We start from the raw sequence: 27478 nt of genomic DNA, 5'->3' as shown, positions 1-27478 counted from the left end.
GAATACCCATACTAACATACTGTATACTACATACTTAAATAAGCATGCCCCATTCAAAAAATGGAGAACCAGGAACAGATATATCCCTTAGTTCACTCCAAACCTGACTGCCCTTGACCAGCACAAAAACATCCTGTGGCGTACTGCATTAGCATCAAAAAGCCCCCGTGATATTCAACTTTTTAGGGAAATTAGGAACCAATATACACAAGCAGTTAGGAAAGCTAAGGCTAGCTTCTTCAAACAGAAATGTGCATCCTGTAGCACAAACTCAAAAATATTCTGGGACACTGGAGTATGGAGCAAGTCCATGGAGTATAAGAGCACCTCCTCCCAGCTGCCCACTGCACTGAGGCTAGGAAACACTGTCACCACTGATAAATCCATGATCATTGAGAATTTCAATAAGCATTTTTCTAAGGCTGGCCATGCTTTCCACCTGGCTACCCCTACTCCGGTCAACTGCCCTGCACCCCCCACAGCAACTTGCCCAAGCCTCCCCATTTGTCCTTCACCCAAATTCAGATAGCTGATGTTCTGAAATAGCTGCAAAATCTGGACCCCTACAAATGAGCCGGGCTAGACAATCTGGACCCTCTCTTTCTAAAATTATCTGACGAAATTGTTGCAACCCCAATTACTAGCCTGTTCAACCTCTCTTTTGTATCGTCTGAGATCCCCAAAGATTGCAAAGCTGCCGCGGTCATTCCCCTCTTCAAAGGGGGAGACACTATAGACCCAAACTTCTACAGACCTATATCTATCCTACCCTGCCTTTCTAAGATCTTCGAAAGCCAAGCTAACAAACAGATCACCGACCATTTCGAATCCCACCGTACCTTCTCCGCTATGCAATCGGGCTTACGATCTGGTCATGGGTGCACCTCAGCCATGCTCAAGGTCCTAAACCTTGAGCATATCATAACTGCCATCGATAAGAGACAATACTGTGCAGCCGTATTCATCGACCTGTCCAAGGCTTTCGACTCGCAATCACCACATTCTTATCAGCAGACTCAACCATCTTCGTTTCTCAAATGACTGCCTCGCCTGGTTCACCAACTACTTCTCTGATAGAGTTCATTGTGTCAAATCGGGGGGCCTGTTGTCCAGAACTCTGGCAGTCTCTATGGGGGTGCCACAGGGTTCAATTCTTGGGCCGACACTCTTCTCTGTATACATCAATGATGTCGCTCTTGCTGCTGCTGATTTTCCGATCCACCTCTACGCAGATGACACCATTCTGTATACTTATGGCCCTTCTTTGGACACTGTGCTAACTAACCTCCAGACAAGCTTCAATGCCATACAACTCTCCTTCCCTGGCCTCCAACTGCTCTTAAATGCAAGTAAAACTAAATGCATGCTCTTCAACCGATCGCTGCCCGCACCAGCCCGCCCTTCCAGCATCACTACTCTGGACGCTTCTGACCTAGGATATGTGGACAACTACAAATACATAGGTATCTTAGACTGTAAACTCTCCTTCCAGACCCACATTAAGCATCTCCAATCCAAAATTAAATCTAGAATCGGCTTCCTATATTGCAAAAAAAGCATCCTTCCCTCATGCTGCCAATCGTAAAACTGACTATCCTACCGATCCTCGACTTCGGCGATGTCATTTACAAAATAGCCTCCAACACTCTACTCAACAAATTGGATGCAGTCTATCACAGTGCCATCCGTTTTGTCACCATAGCCCCATATACTACCCATCACTGCGACCTGTACGCTCTCGTTGGCTCGCCCTCGCTTCATATTTGTCTCCAAACCCACCCGCTCCAGGTCATCTACAAGTTTTTGCTAGGTAAAGCCCCCCCTTATCTCAGTTCACTGGTCACCATAGCAGCACGCGCTCCAGCAGGTATATTTCACTGGTCACCCCCAAAGCCAATTACTGCTTTGTCCGCCTTTTCTTCCAGTTCTCTGCTGCCAATGACTGGAACGAACTACAAAAATCGCTGAAGCTGGAGACTCATATCTCCCTCGCTAGCTTCAAGCACCAGCTCTCAGAGCAGCTCACAGATCATTGCACCTGTACATAGCCCATCCAACTACCTCATCCCCATACTATATTTATTTATTTATTTTCCTCCTTTGCACCCCAGTATCTCTACTTGCACATTCATACTTCTGTACATCTATCACTCCAGTGTTTAATTGCTATATTGTAATTACCTCGCCACTATGGCCTATTTTATTGCCTTTACCTCCCTTATCTTACCTCATTTGCACACACTGTATATATACTTTTTTTCCTACTATATTATTGACTGTATGTTTGTTTATTCCACGTGTAACTCTGTGTTGTTGTATGTGTCAAACTGCTTTGCATTATCTTGGCCAGGTCGCAGTTGTAAATGAGAACTTGTTCTCAACTAGCCTACCTGGTTAAATAAAGGTTAAATAAAAATAAATAAATAAAAATGAGTATATGCTACAAACTATATACTATTAGTTAATTTTAGTATACTGTAAACAAACAGTATCCTTTAACATGAGCGTACTAGCCCTTCACCTGTCTACTGGAAGTTGATGCTGTTGCTATGCAACCTCTTGCTAGCTAGTTAGCATAACAAATTACTAGTTAGACATTTTATGACTTCGGGTGTGTTCTTAAATTCAACCTGGAGTGCCAGACTGCGCTCGTAAATTCAGAGCGTTGTCAGATTGTCCGTTTTGTGACAATAGGGACGCAGGTCTGTTGCGACATGCAGTGTGTGTGACGTTTGGTGTCGCGTTATTTTATGTTTTTAATTTGTACACTTAGCTTACAAACAATCTGCCAACCATGCATTTACAGTGGTGGAGTGTTGGACTGATCTTGTTGATCGTGTACATACCCGCTACGAACGGACTAAATTATGAAAACACTGCTGGCAGTGGAATCCAATACAGCAGGGAGTTCTTACTACAATGCAACACAAATACAAACGTGATGGATATCCCAATGGCCCATCTAATACCTGATTGTCTGCGAGTGGATTACAAACCCAAATGCAAACGTGGAAATGCGGGGGAATCAGACAAAGACTTACATTTTTTAAGAACATACTTCCCTTACCCACCACCTTGCTGATTAATGCCCAGTCACTGAGGGGGAAAGCGGATGAGTTGTCAGCGAATCTGCGCTTCCAACATGAATATCGGGAGGCCTGTTTGCTGGCATTTACTGAGACTTGGCTGGATGACAGAGTCCAGGACAGAGAAGTGGAGCCGGCTGGCTTCACTCTGGTCAGAGCGGACCGAGATCTGACAGTCACAGGGAAACATCATGGCGGGGGCGTCTGCCTGCTTGTCAGGGACCAGTGGTGTAAATCCTGGTAAGAGAGAGACTCTGTACCCTGTACATTGAACTGTTTTCTGTGTCACTGCGACCTTACTATCTGTCCCGTGAGTTCCCCCAATTGTTTGTTACCGTTGTGTACATTCAACCTAAAGCTAATATAACAAAGGCATCAGAGATGATTTATAATCTGTCACAGAAGCTGGAATCCATCTCCCCCGACGCACCCACATTTATTTGAGGGGATTTGAACAACTCTACCTTGCACAAAGTTTTGCGCACATACCATCAGTATGTGAAATTTCACACTAGGGAAAATAGGACTCTTGATTTGTGCTATGGGACAATACCAAAGGTGTTCTCTGTCACCACGAGACCTCCCCTGGGGACATCAGACCACAATGTGGTCTACCTCAGGCCAACCTACTGCTGGCTCCTGGAGAGGGAGAAACCCACAGTTAAAACTGTCCAGACCTGGAATGACAACAGTATCACTTGTCTCCAGGGGTGTTTTGACTGTACAATGTGGAAGGTATTTGGTCTCCAGGGGTGTTTTGACTGTACTATGTGGGAGGTATTTGAGGACAGCAGCTCTGATCTTGATGAACTCACAGATGTTATTTCAGACTATGTGAACTTATGTGTTGAGTCAGTTGTGCCTACTAAGTCCTGTAAAATCTTCCCTAACAACAAGCCTTGGGTATCAAAACATCTAAAATCACTACTTGATCGGAAGAAGGCAGTTTATACTGGGGGTGATAGACAGGCTTTGAGAGACGTACAACGTGAGCTCAAAAGACAGATACTGGTGGACAAGGAGGCATACAAGCAAAGGGTGGAGAGGACCCTCTCCTCAGGAAACGCAACGGTGGCCTGGCAAGGGATTAAATCCATGGCTAGCGCCCCCCACATAGGCAGGGGAAAAACCAGTGCTGACCTTGGGGGATATGAGGGCCAGAACATGGCTAATGAAATGAATGTTTTCTTCTCAAGATTTGAATCAGACAACTTCGTGTCGGAGGTAAAACAAATGGAAGCATCATTACAAATGTTTGAGAGAGTTGTTGTTCAACAGTCTGATGTTCTAAAGTTGTTCAGGGGAAAAAGCCCAGGCCCAGACAAAATAAGTGGACATGTGTTAAAGCACTGTGCTGAACAACTGGCTGGTGTTTTTCCAGACATTTTCCAATCCTCACTCAACCAGCAACACGTTCCAGTATTGTGGAAAAAATCTATAATTATACCAATTCCTAAAGCATCTAATCCCTCTGTGCTGAATGACTACCGCCCTGTCGCCTTGACATCCTTAGTAATGAAATGCCTTGAGAAAATTGTGAAAAGTCATATTCTCAGTGTCACCCAGAAGCTCCTCGACCCATTTCAGTTTGCCTATCAGCCTAGCAGAGGAGTTGATGATGCCATGCTTACCCTCCTTTACATGGTCTATAGACATCTAGAGGGTGCCAAATCCCATGTCAGGGTTCTGTTTGTTGACTTTTCTTCTGCCTTCAACACAATCCAGCCTTACATTCTGGCACAGAGACTCATTTGGGACTTCTCCTTAGATGGGGGGCTGGTTTTGTGGCTGTTGGACTTACTGAGCCAACGCTCACAGCGAGTCAAAATAGGTCCCCACGTGTCGGATATACGCAATACCAACACAGGCTCTCCTCAGGGATGTGTTTTGTCCCCACTTCTGTACATTAATAGTTGTACTAGTTCCCATAATGACAGACACCTCGTTAAGTTCGCTGATGACACTGCCTTGATCAGCCTGTTGCATGATGACGAGGAACATCATGGCCCGGTCCTAGATGACTTTGTAGAGGGGTGTGAGGAATCACACTTCGTCCTAAATACCAACAAGACCAAAGAGATGTGCATAGACTTCAGGAAGCGTACAACACCAACCTCTGCAACATCTATCAGAGGTCAGAATATAGAAATTGTAGAGGAATATAAATATCTGGGTGTCCTTTTGGACAATAAGATTCAGTGGAGTAAATGTACAGACCTGATCTACAAAAAGAGCCAACAGAGACTGTACTTTCTCAAAAGGTTGGGATCTTTTAATGTAGACTGTACTATATTGACTCTGTTTTACAAATCCTTTATTGAGAGTATTTTAACTTTTTGTAATGTTTGTTGGTTTGGCAATGCCACTGTCAGCCAGGGAAATATGCTGAGAAGGATTATTACCACAGCAAGCAAGGTACTTGGAGTCAAACAGACAGGCCTGGATGAGATCTTTAAGGTCAGGGCCATTCCGTAAGGCTAACAAAATAATTTTAGACCCCAAAAAAACGTTCTATTTCTTCTTCTTAATATTGGTACGTAACTGTTATGAAAGTTGTATTGTCAATTTTGTTTTGTATTTAAACGCCACTTTAAATGTGTACATGACACTGCAACAAAATTTCCCCATGGGAACAATAAAGTCAGTAAGTATGTAAGTTTGTAAATTCAGAGCGTTTCGCTCTCGGAGCACACACTGGAGGCTTGGGCCGAGGAGTATGGTTGATCTGAGTGTTCTGACCTTACAACGGCAGTCAAGCACCCAAACTAACGTTGGCTAGCTACTTCCAGACACAAATGAGACCACTCTGACCATTTTACTCGCCCTAGCAGAGCTGGTTAGGCAGTTTTCATGTTGGCGTTGGTGACTTTAACTTTGCTGCTGGAAACAATTTTATTATATATTTTTGCCAATGTTTACTGGTACCGGCCATTTTCAACGGGTGTTGAGCGCTCGTAAATTCATTATTCTGCGCTCTGGTACACTCAGACGAGAGTGCTCTGAAATTGGAGTAGATAGCCAGAGTGAATTTACGAAAGCACCAGAATGTTCATTGGGAACACACAACGACTATACCATTTAGCTAAGCTAAGAATGACGGGAAGAATCAAGTCAATAAATGTTGGGTAGTAAGCCTATAGTTAATGTACTGGCAAGTTTGATGTATAAGTAGCCAATTAATGTTAGGGAATGTTAGCTAGCTAACACCATACCGGTACATACTGCTGTTATGATATGCTAAGTGGTTCGTAAGGACAGCGTAGCTAACAAATTGTCAGCCAACATAACGTGTAAGGTAACTTATTTGAAAAGTCATTACTTTATTACATTTTCTTAATATTTGTCATAATTAGTTAAAGCAATGAATTTGTATCCGCTCTTGTTGTACTTCGGCTGCATATTTTCCATAATTTTCTTCAAATCTGAAGATGATGTGAAGCCACGCCCATTTCCTGACATCCTGGAACTTTTAGCATACTAACTATATCCATACTATGACCAATAAGCATACTATATACTCGATTCACGTCACAAATAGTATGGGTAGTGCGTTTAGTATGAGTATTCGAACACAGTTTAGGTCTTTGAGGTTTTGGACCATTGCCACCTCCTGCACACATATGTAGGATGCATTGACAAAATGTATTTATTGACAAAATGTATATACACAATACATCATCTTGATGCAAAAATCATGGAAGCATGAATCAAATAAGTGTAAAATGTATTTGAGAACTTAATCATCAGTTGAGATATGCATGTGTGTATCTCACTTAAATTAAGCAAGTGAGCGTATATAAAAGTTAGGATTATCGACGGGGGGATTTCTGATCATGTATCTTTGATGTTCTGTCAGGCTTTTGTCTTTTTTCTTTCTTTCTCACACACTCCACATGCTACTCTCATCAGCATCCCCGGGCCTGCATGTTCCTCCAGCTCTTCTTAGTCATTTTCCAGGAACACTGTCCCATTGACAGCCGTTGTGGCTCAATCTGGCTCAGTTTCGGCAGATGTATTATTTGTATAATGGATGAGTAATGAAACTGTAAGAAACGGCAACTCCGTATGTTTCAGAGGGGTCAATGAACAAGCGGAACAGACGTGGGTTCAAATACTATTTGAAATCATTGCAAACACTGAAGCTGTTTGTTTGAGCTTGCCTGGTTAAATGGAAAAGTCCCAAAACTTGTAAACCCCATCCATCTAGGCACTTCGGGTAGAATAAAGCAAACACTAAAAGCATTTGTACGATTCCAAATAGTATTTGAACCCTGGCCCTGTACTAACAAAGTCTGTGTCTGTCTGTGGAATGGATAGAGGAGGTATAATCGTCTGAGTAGTGGATACCACTTGGTCCTCTCTGCTGTTTCTCACTGCCTAAAATTGTATCGTTTTTTAATACACAATGGACTCATTAATACACATCTGGACATGTGAAAAAATTACACCGTCTGTTTTTTCCCGATTCAAAAGAAGACGTCGACTGCTGTTGATTTCTTAAGTGTCATAAGATCAAACTGAATAATCTGACAGGCCGCCTTCTTTCGAGGCCATACTTTGCATTCATAAATTCTACAGTACACAACAATAAGAAGTTTAAAGTGGAACTGACAGCATTTGAACTACTTTGCAGATATGAAACAAACAGACAAAACCAACTTCATAAGGTTTTAAAAATAGGTTATATTTAAGTCAACATTCAATGACGTACACTAAGGCATTGTTGGCAGAATAGATGGATGCAGTTCAAAACATGATTAATATAATTCATCAATATATTTCCTGGTAGTCTGAAAAATATTGCTATCAGATTGTAAATCACAGTTGGCCTGGTACATTGTTTGCTGCTTCCATTCGGAATGCTCTGTTTTAGTTTCAATGACTCAATATCTTGGACAAAAACAGTCAAGTGTAACTAAGGCTGGGAATGTCAGTACAATCCAACTAGCAAGGGCAGTGAACACAAGTCAATCATAATGTGACTAATATGCTAGCGTATCTATGTAGCAAGCTAAAAACACAGAGCCTAATGTTAGCTAGATAGCTAGCTAGCTAGTTACCTAGGAGGACGTCATGTCATTGGAGTAGTGGGTGAGTGACTGACTTTTTTCCCCCGGTGGCTATACAGCTAGAAATGCACGTGAATCGCCTTGCTAACTAGCTAGCTATGCTGAACGACTGTAATCCGCACATACATCTTGCGTTCGCAAATTCACTCTGGCTAGCTATCTACTCCAATTTCAGAGAACTCTTGTGTGCCAGACCGCAGAAGAATGGATGAATTTACGAAAGCGCAAGACCTGCTTAATATGACCGGTGAACGTAGGCAAAAAAAGTCAGTTAGTCACAAGCCTTCTATATAACATGTAAAAAGTCTAACCAGCTCTCCTAACGCGAGTAAAATAGTCGGTGAGGTGATCTCTAATTTGTCTGGAAGTAGCTAGCTTGCAAGCTAGCCAAATTTAGCCAGTTAGCTTGGGTGCATGGTTGGGACAACGCATGCAACGGCAGGCAAGCTGCAAAAGGACTAGCAGTACAATTTTAACGGCCAACTAGTTGAAAAAGTATCTAATGTTCCTTTTGTTAAATTTGAGCTCATCTTGCTCTGGCTAGCATTAGTTGTTGATCTTGTTGTTGTTGATGTGCGTTTACGGAAAGATAGCCTACCTTTATGGTTGTTTGATTAATAGGACTGTAAAATTCCCAAATGTAAGAGGACTCGCGTGTTATTTAGCTAAATATTTGAAGTGTATTTTGTGGCTTTTGCCAAATGCGTTCCAATGATCTAAAGTCGTGCTATTGCAACTACATGTAAACACACAGTCCAGTTCAAAGTGAATGATTGCAGGCCCTTGTGGCAAATGGCTTGTTTGCATATAGGCCTACTATACCTGATTGGCTATGGCGCACTGTTCTGTATCGACTCCGGACTTAGACAAGGTTTAATTTACTGCAGTGTCTATTAATTGTCCAAACGCACGGCCGCTTTCCCACTCTGTATTGCTATAGTTTTTACAAATGCCTTAGTATACGTAATTCCCAAACATTCTAATAATTTATGGAAATGTGAAAATGACCATATCTAAGTGCTCTCCTGTCAGAAAATGTTTTAAAAAAAAGTGTCATTCTTTCTGGGGGTGTATATGAACAGATTTGAATAAGATTTCATGTTGCTAAAATGCTGTGTGTTCCACTTTACCTATGTCCAAGTCATAGAGTGAATGAAAAAAGCTAATATTAAAGTAGCTCTTGCCATTCATAGTTGATGTTGGATAGGCAGCACTTCAACACTTGTTTTCATGGAGGTAGAAAGGAAAACATCTGGCAAAGGCATTACTATCCTGAGATCCTCACTGATGGCAAATACAGTCACATCCAAGTCCATGATCTTTTGTCCTCGGAGAGACTCCCTTTGATGGAGAAAGAGTGCTTGACTTGACCCACTGCTGCAGGATAGCTCCGGTTCGCTCCATGGTACAACGGCCATCAAACGCACCACAGTTCTTAAGGCTCCATAAGAATAATGTAATCCGCTATCATTAATAATGCCAATTGCTATGCCCAACAGACTCTAGTCTCGCAATTGATATGATCAAGAGCCATGTGCTGTTCTCAGTCGGTCCTAGATTGAAATTTTAACATGCTACACATTTTTAGATGGCGATGGCTAGATGTTTTGCATTTATGCTTCTTTCAAAGAGCCTGCCAGGCTCGCTGAGCTGCTCCCTCTGTTCCAACTGGGGATTTGAGGGAGAGAGAGAGAGGACGCTCAGCCCAGCCACAAATGTCAAATGAATCACTTATCACATATCACACTCAAGTTTAAAGTTTTATTGCTACGTTCTCCAGTATAGTGAAATGCCTTTTTTGCAAGCTCTATAAAGTAAAGTAGAACACAAACACATGAGAAATAGAAATAAGAGGAACAAGAGAAAGTAAGGAAGCTACAGTATATACAGGGTCATATTTACAATTTGCAGGGATACTGGAGTGGTGGATATGCGTTTTCTCTCTGGTGTTGTTTCTACATCCTTAGCTAAATAACATTCACTTTTTACTACCACTTCAAAGAGAGTCCCATACTGTAGCAGATTGACAGAACTCCCCTCTCATACTGTAAGACTCCCTCAATAGTGATGCTAAGTCTGTGGAGTCCAGAGATATTGTATAGTCCCTTCAGTTATTTAGACATAGAATAGACACATGCTCAGATTTCCCCTTTTTTTATTTTACCAGGATTGGAGTATATGTTGGTTTTTCCCTCTCCCTCCCTCCCCTCCAGTGGTCTTTGTTTGCAGGCTTGGTCTGTAAGTAATGTTACTATATGTCCGGATGAGCAGAAACCTTAGTTAATCTTTAGAGGAGTTGTCATCCCCACTAAGGTCTTCACTAAAACCTGATCGGGCACTAAAGCCTGTCGGGCTGACTATGTGCCATGGACATGAAGCTGGGTTCATCTACACCAGACTGGCCAAGGGTATGAGGAGATAATCTAATTAATTTATCTCCAGGTTTCTATAGAAGTAGTTGCATCACCTCAGTCCCTGCTTTGTCTGCTTCCTCCATTAAAATAGAAGCCATGGCATAGCCCATTCTATTCTTATGTTCCTAAGTAGAGGTAAGGAACGGTTAAAATATGACTGGGGGAGGGGTGGTCCAAAATAGGGGAGGGTTGTGTGGATTTTTACTGGGCACAGGGGAGGTTAGTGCATTTTTTTCCCTGGTTTACATTAGCTGTTTTGCAGGTTTTCCTATATAATTTATTCCATCTTAACCAACTTTCCCCATCTGCTTGCATGTACCTCCCCTATCACGGGGTTTGGTACTTTCCTTATACACTACATTCTTAAAATAGAAAGACTCAAAACACCATTGTGTAGTGAAACCATGAAAATTAGTGCACCTAAGATGATATCTGGGGTTTGGAGGGTGTTTGAATGTAAAGCCAATGTAAGTGCTTTGGTACACTGAATGTGTTTCAAAAAAATAGAGTGGAATTTCTCTGAAACACCCAAAGGGATCATTTAATCTAAATAAGTTTGCAGGGACCCCCCTGGGTGATGCACAAACTCAGACAGGTGAGAGCACTCCAAACGCTTAGGTGAAACTCTCCAAAACAATCCCAAAAAAGAATGTGTCAATTAAAATGTTATCACATTGAAGCAGGAAAGAGAAAAGTCATTGACTCAACAAGAACCTTTTGCTTTTTTTTGTAACATTTTTACATCTAATGGCCGCTACATCGTATGGTCCAAGTTTATGCTACATGACAATTTAGCCTGCTCTTCACTTTGGCCTACAATACCGCATGTTTGTGCATCCCACTTTTATTCATTTATTATTTTAATTTATTTAAAAACAGGGAATCATTGAGACCAAGGCCTCTTTTTCAAGGGAGCACTGCACACAATCTTACAAATTCACAATATTACATTTCCAATGCAATAAAAACATGCAATATTTACAAGCAATGCAGTTAAGAAAAATAACTTACAAAACACAAAAAACAAACTAATTCCTCAGTAAAAAAGTTATCAACCACATTGACATTTTCATGCACAGTGCCTTTGGGAAGTATTCAGACCCCTTTACTTTTTCTAAATTTTGTTAGGTTACAGCCTTACTCTAAAATTGATTCCCCAAAAAATAAATCCCCTTATCAATCTACACACAATACCTCATAATGACAAAGCAAAAATAGGTTTGAGAACATTTGCCAATTTATTAAATTAACACAGTGTCCAAAGAAGGGCCAGAAGTATACAGAATGGTGTCGTCTGCGTAGAGGTGGATCAGAGACTCACCAGCAGCAAGAGCGACATCATTGATGTATACAGAGAAGAGAATGTCCTGGTAGAAGGTAGAAGGTGAACCTTCTCCCCAGTCTGAGGTCCTGAGTGCTCTGGGGCAGGTTTTCATCAAGGACCTCTCTGCTCCGTTCAGCTTTGTCTCGATCCTGACTAGTCTCCCAGTCCCTGCCGCTGAAAAACATCCCCACGGCATGATGCTGCCACCACCATGCTTCATCGTAGGGATGGTGCCAGGTTTCCTCCAGAAGTGATGCTTGGCATTCAGGCCAAAGAGTTGGATCTTGGTTTCATCAGACCAGAGAATCTTGTTTCTCATGGACTGAGAGTCATTAGGTGACTTTTGGCAAGTAGCTTCCGTCTGGCCACTAACATAAAGGCCTAATTGGTGGAGTACTGCAGAGATTGTTGTCTTTCTGGAAGGTTCTCAAGAGTGTGCAAAACTGTCATCAAGGCAAAGGGTGGCTACTTTGAAGAATCTAAAATATATTTTGATTTGAACACTTTTTCGGGTTATGATTCCATATGTGTTATTTCATAGTTTATGTCTTTAACTATTATTCTACATTGTAGAAAATAGTACAAATAAAGAAAAACCCTTGAATGAGTAGGTGTGTCCAAACGTTTGACTGGTACTGTACATACATACTACATTACCCACCGGCTGGCCAATCCTAACCAAAGCCAATCAAGACAAGGATCACAGACTAAATGGCAACTGAACTGTCAATCATGTCATCTCAACTGTACTGTGATTCAATCGATCTGAACAACCTTCCATGCCATGTACCATAATCTAAGTATAAAGACTGAGATCAAATATATTAGCATAATGTATGACTGATCGATCACATTGAGCCCTCCCTCATGAAAACGTATTACTGAACTACTACTCATCAGTACTACACAAGATACACACAAAACCTACTGGTTTTACTACTTGATTGCTATTGAGCTGTTTAGTAAAAAAGTAGTAGTGATTTATGTCGTAATTTAAGTAGTAATGAGTGGTAAATTGGGACATTTCTGTGAACACTACATATTTCCAATTCGAATCACTACATAATTCTTCCTGAATGACAACTGTGTAACTACTGAGCTTTTGGGTCTATGTAAAATCTACAAATTCCTACAGTACATGTTCACTATTGAATTACTACACAATGCCTACTACACATTACTGCTGTATGCCTACTCAATCTCTACTGAATTAATACTGCAACCTGTGCATGTAGTGTTGTCACTACTGAATTGTTCCGAATCCTTTTTCATTTCCTACATAAACCATTTTGAAGTACTATTGAAAACTGACACATGTACTATTGTTTGCCTTTTCAAAATCACTATTGGCATCATATTTTCAGTACTATTACTACTAGACTAGTGCACATGTTATTTCTTCAAGTTTCTAACTGTACATATATCAAACAATTAATAAATCTTCATTCAACTTTTACTTCAGTATCTAAAGATCCTCATCTTTGTTGCAGCCACATTTCTCCACCGCATAACCTTTACCTTTTAGAAAATAAAGTCAAGCACAAGAGACAACCAATTATAAGCCATTATCAATCAGAGGTTGCCTTAAGTCATCACAGAAAAAAACATTTGATAAACAATTTTGATGTTACCTACAATGGCCTCCAGTCATCTTTTGTCAAGGGCCTCCTTGGCAACCACGTCAAAATAGGTATGTAGAATGGGTAAGTATACTAATATGAACATACTGTACAATTGGATGCAAACACACATACGCATTACCTACTGCAGCATGACGAAAACAAAGGCTACATAGTTACATTTCAATGGGGCTAGCAAACAGCTAGGCTAAACACAATACATCTCTATGACAATGGCGAAGACCATTTTGGCAAGCAATCTTTTTGATGTTGTAAAAAGTTATATAAGCGGATTAACAATGACATTAAAGTATTCATTAAACATAAAGAAAAGTTAAACGTACAGATGGTGCCAGCATAAGGGCTATGAAAGACAGGATGATGAAGGATGTAAAATGACTTCATTCGGGATAGTCAAACAGTAGCTTGCTAACAACAATCAACTACTTTCTGTTTTTGTCTTCTGCGGTCACGAGCACAGGAAGTGCAGCCACTAGATGCAATATAAATAACGTCCACTAGATGGGAGTAAAGCGTCTGGCTGAGGTTTTGCAGTTTGTTCGCTAACATTAGCAGTCATTACATTCATTTTTTCTTCTATGAATGTTAAATTGAAGGCCATATCTCACGTTATTTTTGAACTGTCTTACTTTATCAATATAAAATGTGAAAGATGTGTTAATGTCTTGTTGTCGTTAGATAATTTGCAAAGAAAAGATAAAGCATTTGAAGTAGGTTTGTACTCATGAATTATTATCTTGGACAAAACTTTATTTTCTTATGTCCTTTGATCGAGAATAAAGGCATACACAGGTTCGGTTTGCTCCTAGCAGAACTCGGCTAAGCGACGTGAACGTCTGCGCTCGCATACTCCCTTAAAATACCTTTGCTTGAAAAACGACAAGAAAGCAATATTACTGTTTGTCCCTCTTGAGACGCCGTAAGCCAGTACAAGTTCTCCAAATAGTCAGAATGAATCTATGATAATTCAAGATATATGTCATGTTTTTGTTGAGGTGGTCTTAATTGAGCAATTTTACATCTAAGATTTTGGGTGCAGTATTTCTGAAGTGAAAAAAATTTGTATGAAAACTAGTCATCTGTCATAGAATGACAACAAACACTTCATTGAAGAATCCCTATTGTTGACCAATCATCAAAGAAGGGGCTTCGGAACTTCATCAAGACTGTTTTTGATTGTTATTTTTATTTTGCTGGAACAGCTGAAAAAAAAAAGCATGCCGAATGCTACCGAACACCAAAATGAACAAAACAACACAAAATGTCATCATAATTGACGTGAAAACTGTTTTGACAGGGAAGCATACAGTAAACGTAATGTACATTTGACCTTTTGGAATAATCCATTTTTGTCAACACACCATATAAGAGCAGGGATTATAGGCCTACAATAAGAGGGACACCCATTTACAATATTTGGAAACTCCAAAAGAAGGGATGTAATTCTGCACTTAGACAGGATTGGAAACGACATAATAGTGTTTAGGCGCTTTAAAGAGAGGAAGCAACACCAAAAGAGAAGGGATCGAATTTTGCCCTACACAGAACTCGAAACACCATAATACTGTTTTCAACCTTTTCCGGGTAAATGTTTTTATTTTTTATTATTTCACCTTTATTTAACCAGCTAGGCTAGTAGAGATACTGGGGTGCAAAGGAGCAAAATAAATAACAGTATGGGGGATGAGGTAGTTGGATGGGCTATTTACAGATGGGATGGGCTATGTACAGGTGCAGTGATCTGTGAGCTGCTCTGACAGCTGGTGCTTAAAGTTAGTGAGGGAGATATGAGTCTCAAGCTTCAGTCATTTTTGCAGTTCGTTCCAGTCATTGGCAGCAGAGAACTGGACGGAAAGGTGGCCAAAGGAAGAATTGGCTTTGGGTGACCAGTGAGATATACCTGCTGGAGCGCGTGCTACGGTTGGGTGGTGCTATGGTGACCAGTGAGCTGAGATAAGGCAGGGCTTTACCTAGCAAAGACTTACAGATGACCTGGGGCTCCAGGTCATCCAGTTACAGTCTAACCAGACACCTAGGTATTTGTAGTTGTCCACATATTCTAGGTCCGAACCATCCAGAGTAGTTATGCTGGATGGGCGGGCAGCGATCGGTTGAAGAGCATGCATTTAGTTTTATTTGCATTTAAGAGCAGTTGGAGGCCACGGACGGAGAGTTGTATGTCATTGAAGCTCGTCTGGAGGTTAGTCATCCTGGGATAGGCCGGACGGTTGCTGTCTTGATGGGAGGTACTGGTGGCCCACTTTAGCTAAGGACGTGAGGAAGAAACTAAAATGGATTCTGATTATATAAAGCGATCTATAACCATGCTTCATCCGTGACGCTTTATGCTAGAATCGAAATGCACCAGAAAGACATCTCTAATGCAAATGGGGATATCTTTGGGTCGTCTCTATGACATTCAGAGGTTAAGCTATAAAGTTATATAGCCGAGAAGTTAAAAAATATATACTTTGCTTGGGAAGTAATCTAATAGGCCTACAATGTGTAACTCTGCTATCAATTGAGCTATTCACTTTCTGTAAAAGAGATGTTTAAAACCAGGCCACTTTTAGGAACGCACTCATAATATCAGTACAAAATATCAAATTCCCAGTTCATGCTACATAACCAACTTTAGGTTTTAAAAATGTGTTCTTTTTAACTCAAAATTCCATGACGCACAGTAAGGCCTCGTTGGCAGAATAGATGGATGCATTTCAATGCATAATTCATATTATTTCACAAATACATTTCTTAGTAGTCAAGAAATATTGCTTTCAGATTGTAAATCACAGCTGGCCTGGTACATCGTTTGCTGCCTCCACCCATTCAGAATGCTCTGTTATAGTTTCAATTACTCAATATTTTGGATCATAAACAGCTGAATATAACTAAGGCTGGAAATGTGAATACAGTCAAACTAGCAAGGGCAATGATCAGCAGTCAGTCATGTGGCAAATAGGCTAGCGTATCTTTATGTAACTATTAATTTAGCAAGATAAAAACACAGAGCCTAAAGTTAGCTAGCTGCTGGGAGGGTGACATGTCATTCAAGGAGTGGGTGACTGATCTACTTTTTGTGAATCGCTTTGCCAGATAGCTAGCTATGCATAACTTGAACGACTGTTATCCAGTTTTCATATTTTGTATTCGTAAATTCAGTCTGGCTATCTACTCCGATTTCAGAGCGCTCTCGTCTGTGTGCCAGAGCGCGCAATAAATGATACATGTACGAATGAGCAACACCCGCTGAATATGACCAGTGTCAGTAAATGTTGGCTAAAAAGTATCTAATTAAATTGTTGCCAGCAACACAGTTAGTCACTAATGCTCTAGATAAGCAGTCTAACCAGCTCTGCTTGGGCGAGTAAAATGGCCAGAGTGAGGTGTTCTCTCATTTGTGATTGGAAGTAGCTAGCAAGCTAGCTTGTGCGCTTGACTGCAGTTGTGAGGAACGCTCAGATCAACCCTACTCCTCAACCAGAGCGTCCAGTATCAACAGTGCAGTGTGCGCTCTGAATTTATGATTAGACAATCTGACAACAACGCTCTGAATGTACAAACACGCTCTGACACACTAGAGGCAATTTAGGACCGCACCCTTTGTGGTCAATCAAATGTATTTTGGCATCGATCAAATGGGTGGATAGGCAGGCAAGTTCCCATTCCGTTGTCAAAACGTGGGTTGGGACCAGCATGCATTGGCAGGCAAGCTGCAGATCGAGCAGGCTACTAATCCCCATCTTTATCAGTACAATTTTTGACGAACAACTAGTTGAAAAAGTTAGAGAAAGTTAGAGGGTTTATCTAATGTTCCCTCATTAGATTTGAGCTAATCTCGCTCTGGATAGCATTAGTTGTTGATCGTGTTGTTGTTGATGTGCATAACTGAAGGAGAGAACTTACCTTTTCATGTTTTTTTGATCAATAGGACCATGAAGATCCCAAATGTAAGAGGACTCCCGTGATAAATGTGTAGAAATCCATTCATGTGTATTTTGTGGCTTTTGGAGAATGCATTCTAATGGCTGTAAATACAGTACAGTTCAAATGAATGATGGCAAGCCCATGTAGCAAATGGCTTATTTGCATATAGGCCTACTGTAGCTCTGCTCTGCTACGGCACCCCGGTCAGAGTAGACTCTGGTCCTGGACAAGACAATGGTTTTATTAACTGCAGTGTCTATTCATTGTCCAAACGCACAGGCTTTTCCCCGCTCTACATTGCTATGTAATTTTCACAAATACCTTACTTTACATCATCATGAACGTGATATATGACCATATAATATGTACGTGAAAATGACCATATCTAGCTTAGCAGAACATGTACAAATAAATACAAATAAGTGAAATATTATTCCTATGGGTGTATATGAACGGATTTTAACAAGATTACACGCTGCTAAAATGCTGTCAGTTCCACTTAAAAATGTCCAGCATCGGGACTCTGGGGTGGAAGGGTACATTTTGAAAGTATGCTAATGATTAGAATCATATGTCTTAGGTTGAATTATTTGCAAATGGTGACCGTTTCGTTGCAAACAAGACACTGGGTTGGCATCCGAAAAATGTGGCAAGATGAACGCATAGGCCTCTCTCTCTCTGTCTGTTCTTCCCTGAAACGTATGTTTTCATTATCCGACTTTCTTTTGGGACTTTTTGAGAGCGACATTTTTCATTGGAAGGAAGCTGATTGTTTTGAGCTAATAAAATGTAGGGTACGCTTATCTGTTTTTCCCTAATCAACGCACAGAGAAATAGACATAGGCTACAAAACTAATTTACGAGCGACATTATGTTATTGTCATTGATTTGATTATGTACTACCAGATGTGTTAAAAAAGAATGTTCAAAATAGTGTAGATCTATGATTTAGGCAGCTATTATATTTGCTAGCCTATGTTCTGGCCACCCAATTATTAGCTTAGAAAAAGTGTGGTATTAAAAAGTATAATAATGTAATGTAGCCTTGTCACAATGTAATATCACAACTTCCACTTCACTTCAATATATACTAGTATTAAAGGTTGGCTTATCGCCTTTGTGAGAGCATAGAGTTTAAATTGCATTTGTGTTACATTTAGGCTCTAACATTGATCATCAATTACATAAATGGACGGGGCATTAATCAGATCTGTGATGTCACAAGTCAGTATTGGTGAAATCTAACACTAGCTGCTACTTGGGATGAATACGGACGGCTCCTCATGTATCAGTGCAAGTCAAGGCAAATGCAGAAACGACAGCCTGGAGGTTAATAAGAAGCTCTCTACTCTCTCTGTTAGTTGGAAACCACTCAATAGAAAACATCAGAATCGGAAAGCTCTTATGCGCACTGTAAATACCACATTTAATATTGTAATTATTTGGCGCACTGCTCTGCTCTTCATACATTGATTAACATTTACAGTCACTACCAGCGTGCGCACCTCTTTGGTAGGTGGAGAGGAAATAATAATTACTCTCCGCGAACCCCAAAGCAAAGGAGTTGGGAGAAACTTTGAGTGAGTGGGAAAGCCGTGCTTGCTCGTTGGACTACATACAATGAAGAAATTCTAAGGTGGCAGTCTTTGTTCATTTACGCTTCCTTTGGTTGTATGTAACCAAGGACTATCTCATGAACAGGTATCCTCTTGCGTGAAATTCTGTTTTCACTTAGAACTCTGCTTCCTGGACAAATGCATACAAATGCATTTAGGAGCCCAACGGACAAGGAGTGGACACGTTTCTCCCACAGCAATAACGTGAGTAAGAAATGAGCCTCACGGAAAAATGCATAGCCTAATGTAAAACTATTCGATTGTAAAATGCAAATAGAAATATAAGTAATGCAACATAAATGGATATGTAGTATGAAAAGTGCAAGTTAACCAATTATCCTTGACCAAACAGAGGTTACACTTGCCTGTTCTGACAGGTCTGTGAGAGGAATCAGCTGAGTTTATTTAGCTTGTTGGCATTTTTCCATAAACTGTAGAGAGTGCGCTGACCAGCACCAGCCTATAATAGCAAGTAGGCTTATGTGAAGCAGAGATTGTAACTTGGTCGACACAAAAGTGAAACAATCGTTTCGGCTCAATTGGTTGTTAAATCGAATCGTAGGCTACATTCATTAATTGGGTGATACATTCAGCGTTTATCTTGTTGCGAACTAGCATTCAGCCAGCAGTCGTGGCTTTGACCTCTCCAACAGTCATGTTGCATGCACAATTGATCTACCAGGTAATCCTGTAAACCCGGTTCTGGCTGCAACCCAGTTTCATCCTTCCCTCATTGCAAAGCGTAGTTTTGTTTGTTGGTCTTTTGTCACATAGGCTACAAGTAGTTTATTAACAGTTTTGTAAACTTTGGAGACCAAGTTGCCTTGCGCAACAATGATGGTGCGATTATCCGAGGCTTTTTTCAACAACCGGTCTTAACAAAAAGGTTGACCTCCTTGGTATGGGCTAAACAAACATAAGGACATAATGCTTTATTATGTTCATATTTACATATAGACATGCTGTTTTTGTAGTGCTGTATCATTTGTCTAGGACTGTGGAGTGGTGTAGAAATTCACATGCTCTTGGAAGACCACAGAGCATGCAGGACAGAGGAAGTAACGTTGGCAAGACGTCTGTTGCCAATGAGTCTTTTTTAAATTAAAATGGAACGCTATATGATTTAAAAGAGTAAAGCCAGATACAAAACACATTTACAAACAGTGAGTGTATGTGTATTGTTCATTTGCCTTTACAAAAGTATGTATGGTTCTTATTCTCCCTGAGACAAGTAAAGTGTAATTTATAGTAAGGTAATTATAGTTTTGTTTTATACTATTTGTTATTTCTCTTTGTTGTTCGATTTTTATTTTGAATTCAGTTAAGTTTTTGTTCGTTTTCAGACCTGATTTGCTAGTTTCTATTTAGTTTTTGGGAGATACCCGATATTTTCCTTGCCCCCCCAAAATACGATACACACACACACACACACACACACACACACACACACACACACACACACACACACACACACACACACACACACACACACACACACACACACACACACACACACAGTCTTGTACAGCTAACCTTGTGAGGACACAATTCAGTCCCATTCAAAATACTATTTTTTTCGAACCCCTAACCCTAACCCGTACTCTTACTCTTACCCTAACCTTAAACCTAACCCGTACTCTTTCCCTAACCTTAACCTAAACCATACTTTTTCCCTAACCTTAACCCTAAACTGTACTCTTACCCTAACCTTAACCCAGAAACCTTAACCTTAACCCTAAGCCTAGCTCCTAACCCTTAACGTAATTCTAATTCTAAACTTAACCCTAAACCCCCTAGAAACAGCATTTGACCTCGTGGGGACTAACAAAAGGTCCCCAGTAAGTCACATTTTTGTTTGTTTACTATTCTTGTGGTGACTTCAGGTCCCCACAATAATAGTAAAACATGTACACACACACACACACACACACACACACACGTCTAAGGCACTGCATTTCAGTGAAAGAGGCATCACTACAGTCCCTGGTTCGAATCCAGGCAGTATCACATACAGCCGTGATTGGTTGTCCCATGGGGAGGCGCACAATTGGCCGGGGTAGGCAGTCATCTTTACTGACTTGCCTAGGTAAATAAAGGTCACACACACACACACCACAAAGTTATTTTGTTGGAATTTAGTTATGTCCCCATATTTAAAACCTATTTCTTTAACTTGCTGTTTCATTGTTCATTTTTTTCAGTCCTTTCATTCTCAACCAGGATTTCATCTTACATTCAGCAGTGAGGTTTCAGCTCTGTCTGTCCGTGGCCTCTCTTCCTCGTTGCGCACTGTCACTGTGTCCATTTCCATCTTGTCCAGCTGTGTATGTAACATTTCACCTAAACCCTGTTTTTTGTCTGCATCGGAGTGGCGGTCCTTGTACCTAGCATCGAGCATGGTGGGGACACAATAAAGAGGCTCAGAGAGAATACCACCGAATCGCTTGTTTACATCCTCAAGTACATTTTTAAGTTAACCCCATGGTCTGTGTCGGCAATTTTGTTGAGCAGGCGTTTCAATGCCATGACAGAGGGTATCACGTCTGCTGCAGACGCAGTTGATGAACTTATTTCTCAAGTCAGTTGTTTGAATGGCGCTAGGAGTATGTTCATGTTTCAAACATGTTCTCAAATGCCATTGAAATGGCAGCAGCGGTATGAGAACCAGCACATTCTTGAGCATGCAATACGGCTTTCCTCAGTACGAAATCCTCGTCGACCCACTGTGCCATCATACAGTGCCTTGCGAAAGTATTCGGCCCCCTTGAACTTTGCGACCTTTTGCCACATTTCAGGCTTCAAACATAAAGATATAAAACTGTATTTTTTTGTGAAGAATCAACAACAAGTGGGACACAATCATGAAGTGGAACGACATTTATTGGATATTTCCAACTTTTTTAACAAATCAAAAACTGAAAAATTGGGCGTGCAAAATTATTCAGCCCCCTTAAGTTAATACTTTGTAGCGCCACCTTTTGCTGCGATTACAGCTGTAAGTCGCTTTGGGTATGTCTCTATCAGTTATGCACATCGAGAGACTGAAATTTTTTCCCATTCCTCCTTGCAAAACAGCTCGAGCTCAGTGAGGTTGGATGGAGAGCATTTGTGAACAGCAGTATTCAGTTCTTTCCACAGATTCTCGATTGGATTCAGGTCTGGACTTTGACTTGGCCATTCTAACACCTGGATATGTTTATTTTTGAAAAATTCCATTGTAGATTTTGCTTTATGTTTTGGATGATGTCTTGTTGGAAGACAAATCTCCGTCCCAGTCTGAGGTCTTTTGCAGACACCATCAGGTTTTCTTCCAGAATGGTCCTGTATTTTGCTCCTTCCATCTTCCCAGCAATTTTAACCATCTTCCCTGTCCCTGCTGAAGAAAAGCAGGCCCAAACCATGATGCTGCCACCACCATGTTTGACAGTGGGGATGGTGTGTTCAGGGTGATGCGCTGTGTTGCTTTTACGCCAAACATAACGTTTTGCATTGTTGCCAAAAAGTTCAATTTTGGTTTCATCTGACCAGAGCACCTTCTTCCACATGTTTGGTGTGTCTCCCAGGTGGCTTGTGGCAAACTTTAAACAACACTTTTTATGGATATCTTTAAGAAATGGCTTTCTTCTTGCCACTCTTCCATAAAGGCCAGATTTGTGCAATATACGACTGATTGTTGTCCTATGGACAGAGTCTCCCACCTCAGCTGTAGATCTCTGCAGTTCATCCAGAGTGATCATGGGCCTCTTGGCTGCATCTCTGATCAGTCTTCTCCTTGTATGAGCTGAAAGTTTAGAGGGACGGCCAGGTCTTGGTAGACTTGCAGTGGTCTGATACTCCTTCCATTTCAATATTATCGCTTGCACAGTGCTCCTTGGGATGTTTAAAGCTTGGGAAATCTTTTTGTATCCAAATCCGGCTTTAAACTTCACAACACCTGCCTGGTGTGTTCCTTGTTCTTCATGATGCTCTCTGCGCTTTTAACGGACCTCTGAGACTATCACAGTGCAGGTGCATTTATACGGAGACTTGATTACACACGGGTGGATTGTATTTATCATCATTAGTCATTTAGGTCAACATTGGATCATTCAGAGCTCCTCACTGAACTTCTGGAGAGAGTTTGCTGCACTGAAAGTAAAGGGGCTGAATAATTTTGCACGCCCAATTTAAGTTTTTGATTCGTTAAAAAAGTTTGAAATATCCAATAAATGTCGTTCCACTTCATGATTGTGCCCCACTTGTTGTTGATTCTTCACAAAAAAATACAGTTTTATATCTTTATGTTTGAAGCCTGAAATGTGGCAAAAGGTCGCAAAGTTCAAGGGGGCCGAATACTTTCGCAAGGCACTGTACTGAGCATGCTCATGGGGCTGACATCGCTGGTCCAAATGTCAGTCGTGACGCCCATAGCAAGTAGCGTAATGAATTCCATTATCTTGGCGTTATTGGATTTCGCTTTTGAGTTGTCTCGCTGAAATGTTCTTACTCTTTCAAATGACTGCTCAACTTTAACTTGTTTAGTTGATGGAAGTGTGCGCTTAGTATTTTTCCGCTTTTGTTCTGTGTAGCGCTGTATTTTTCATGGCGTCATTACATTATCTACTTATGTTAAATATGTATGCACGTCAGCTTTGACATCGGTTTTGCACATCAGCGTTAAACTAGACATCGGGCCAATGTTGCCACTTCTAGCTAATATTGGCCGATTCCGATATGCTCGCCGATATATTTTGCGTCCCTAGTTTTTTTTGTGCTTTTGGGATGTCACTAGCCTTTCTTATGACTCCACACCCTTTTTGATTAGCTGAGGTGATTTGGTCAAGAGTGAGATTCTCTATCTAGAAACAATTTATCCTTGATTGGGATTGGAAGTATTGGAAACCTTGAACACTCAACTTAATTATCATCCCCAAAAATGTCTCAAACACATTTTCTTGAAGAACAGTGTAGATGATGCAACGTTTGGTAATTGAACGACAGTTTGTGCTGTGTGTGCTGAAATTCTGTTACCAAACTTTGCATCTGCACTGTTCTTCAAGTAAATGTGTTTTTGTAAAGATTTCAGTGAAAATTGTTAAAAGTAGACCGTATGCATAGAGTTGTGTGGTTTGTTTAACTTTGCAATTATTGGTTTTTGTTTGACATCCATTTTAAGATAAAATCGAAGTCTCAGCATCACTTTATCGCTCACTCTATTACTGTGGAATTGCCCAAATACAAAATATACACTTACAGTTAGGTCCGTTATGGAATAAACAGATGGTTTTACATGTGGAAAATTGCATGTGAAAATGTGTTTTTGAAACACTTCACATGACATTTCTAACTAGCTCTCACAGTCTCACGTCAGAATTAGACATTCATCCATGTTTCTCTTTAGTCCAATTTCGAAGTTGTTGTAAACGCGTTTAAGGTTAAGGCATTAACTCAGAAAGGTTAAGGTTTGGGATAAGCTTAAAACAAAAATCGAGAAAACAACTTTCGGTCAGTGGACTTGAACATGTACCCTTTGAAATCAGAGGCAGATGCTCACGTGAAGTATGTGGCTCTGGAACACTACACGGAAACAAAAATAGTGTTTTCAACATTGCGTATGTTTAGTATGTTTTATTTCAACGTGTCCTCACCTGGAGTTTGAACGCACAACCTCTTGGTTCACAGCGTTCCGATCTTTCACCACCTTGCCTCTGTTAATACATTATTTCAGCTGGATCCTTACACTTTGGACTTCAAAGTGAAACTCAGCTTTGTGAAAAATAAACTCAAGAAAAACGATTATATTCATCATAGCTATTCAGGAGTAACATGGAAACAGAATAATATGGCCCACCGACATTAGACAACTACACAGGAAAACCTAAAATTGCTGAAATAAGTATATTAAAATCAATAATGAGAGAATAGTCAGATGAATGGATACTTAAAATAGCAGTGCAGGTGGCACACTCTTTTGCTAAGTGCAGAGATGTATTATAGGTGATGAATGTGTATGCAAATGCTACATACAGTGCATTCGGAAAGTATTCAGACCCTTTGACTTTTTCCACAATTTGTTACGTTACCACCTTTAAAAAAAAGATCAATCTACACACAATCTACACCCCATAATGACAAAGCAAACACAGGTTTTTAGAAATCTTACATTTACATTCAGTCCCTATACTCAATACTTTGTTGAAGCACCTTTGGCAGTGATTACAGAATCTAGTCTTCTTGAGTATGGCACTACAAGCTTGGCACACCTGTATTTGGGAAGGTTTTCACATTCTTCTGTGCAGAGCTTCTCAAGCTCTGTCAGGTTGGATGGGGCGCATCGCTGCACAGATATTTTCAGGTTTCTCCAGAGATGTTGAATCAGGTTCAATTCCAGGCTCTGGCTGGGCTACTCAAAGACTTTCAGAGACTTTTCCCGAAGCCACTCCTGCATTGCTTTGGCTGTGTGCTTAGGGTCGTTGTCCTGTTGGAAGGAGAACCTTTGCCGCAGTCTGCGGTCCTGAGTGCTCTGGAGCAGGTTTTCATCAAGGATCTCTCTCTACTTTGCTCTGTTCATCTTTCCCTCGATCTTGACTAGTCTCCCTGCCGCTGAAAACATCCCCACAGCATGATGCTGCCACCACCATGCTTCACCGTAGGTATTAGAGGTCGACCGATTAATCGGAATGGCCGATTTCAAGTTTTCATAACAAATTGGAAATCGGTATTTTTGGACGCCTTTTTTGCCGATAAAAAAAAAAAGTATTTTACTTTACATTTTACACACCTTTATTTAACTAGGCAAGTCAGTTAAGAACACATTCTTATTTTCAATGACTGCCTAGGAACGGTGGGTTAACTGCCTTGTTCAGGGGCAGAACGACAGATTTTTACCTTGTCAGCTCAGGGATTCAATCTTGCAACCTTACAGTTAACTAGTCCAACGCCCTAACCACCTGCCTCACGAGGATTCTGCCTGTTACGCGAATGCAGTAAGAAGCCAAGGTAAGTTGCTAACTAGCATTAAACTTATCTTATAAAAAACAATAAATTAATCAATCATAATCACTAGTTATAACTACACATGGTTGATAATATTACTAGTTTATTTAGCGTGTCCTGCTTTGCATTTATTCGATGTGGTGCGCATTCGCGAAAAAGGACTGTCGTTGCTCCAACGTGTACCTAACCATAAACATCAATGCCTTTCTTAAAATCAATACACAGAAGTATATATTTTTAAACCTGCATATTTAGCTAAAAGAAATCCAGGTTAGCAGGCAATATTAACCAGGTGAAATTGTGTCACTTCTCTTGCTTTCATTGCACGCAGAGTCAGGGTATATGCAACAGTTTGGGCCGACTGGCTCATTGCGATCTAATTTGCCAGAATTCTTCGTAATAATGACATAACATTGAAGGTTGTGCAATGTAACAGGAATATTTAGACTTATGGATGCCACCCGTTAGATAAAATACGGAACGGTTCGGTATTTCACTGAAAGAATAAACGTTTTGTTTTCGAGATGATAGTTTCCGGATTCGACCATATTAATGACCTAAGGCTCGTATTTCTGTGTCTATGATTTGATAGAGCAGTCTGACTGAGCGATGGTATGCACCAGCAGGCTCGTAAGCATTCATTCAAACAGCACTTTCGTGCGTTTTGCCAGCAGCTCTTCGCAATGCTCCAAGCATTGCGATGTTCATGACTTCAAGCCTATCAACTCCCGAGATTAGGCTGGTATAACCGATGTGAAATGGCTAGCTAGTTAGCGGGGTGCGCGCTAATAGCGTTTCAAACGTCACTCGCTCTGAGACTTGGAGGAGTAGTTCCCCTTGCTCTGCATGGGTAACGCTGCTTCGAGGGTGGCTGTTGTCAATGTGTTCCTGGTTCGAGCCCAGGTAGGAGCGAGGAGAGGGACGGAAGCTATACTATTACACTGGCAATACTAAAGTGCCTATAAGAACATCCAATAGTCAAAGGTATATGAAATCAAATCAAATATATTTGTCACATACACATGGTTAGCAGATGTTAATGCGAGTGTAGCGAAATGCTTGTGCTTCTAGTTCCGACATTGCAGTAATAACCAACGAGTAATCTAACCTAACAATTCCAAAACTACTACCTTATACACACAAGTGTAAAGGGATAAAGAATATGTACATAAAGATATATGAATGAGTGATGGTACAGAGCGGCATAGGCAAGATGCAGTAGATGGTATCGAGTACAGTATATACATATGAGATAAGTATGTAAACAAAGTGGCATAGTTTAAAGTGGCTAGTGATACATGTATTACATAAAGATGCAGTAGATGATAGAGTACAGTAAACATTATATTATATATAGAGTACAGTAAACATTATATTAAGTAGCATTGTTTAAAGTGGATAGTGATATATTTTACATCAATTCCCAT

At 40.6% G+C, this 27478-nt stretch overlaps 1 protein-coding gene across 1 annotated transcript in view; it reads left to right on the top strand.

The window, feature by feature from the left end:
• The first annotated feature begins 18770 nt into the window (after positions 1 to 18770).
• LOC109897213 (collagen alpha-1(XXIV) chain-like) overlaps positions 18771 to 27478 on the top strand; it is a 187836-nt gene continuing 179128 nt past the window's right edge. The window contains exon 1 of the mRNA XM_020491764.2: positions 18771 to 19280. Within this exon, the coding sequence (XP_020347353.2) occupies positions 19225 to 19280 (56 nt within the window). The 5' untranslated portion in view covers positions 18771 to 19224. The remainder of the gene's footprint in view (positions 19281 to 27478) is intronic.

Source organism: Oncorhynchus kisutch, linkage group LG10 (genome assembly GCF_002021735.2).
Source record: "Oncorhynchus kisutch isolate 150728-3 linkage group LG10, Okis_V2, whole genome shotgun sequence".
In the NCBI taxonomy this organism is placed as follows: Eukaryota; Metazoa; Chordata; class Actinopteri; order Salmoniformes; family Salmonidae; genus Oncorhynchus; species Oncorhynchus kisutch.
The sequence above is the reverse complement of the archived record's forward strand: the minus strand, read 5'-3'. Positions and strand labels throughout refer to the sequence as shown.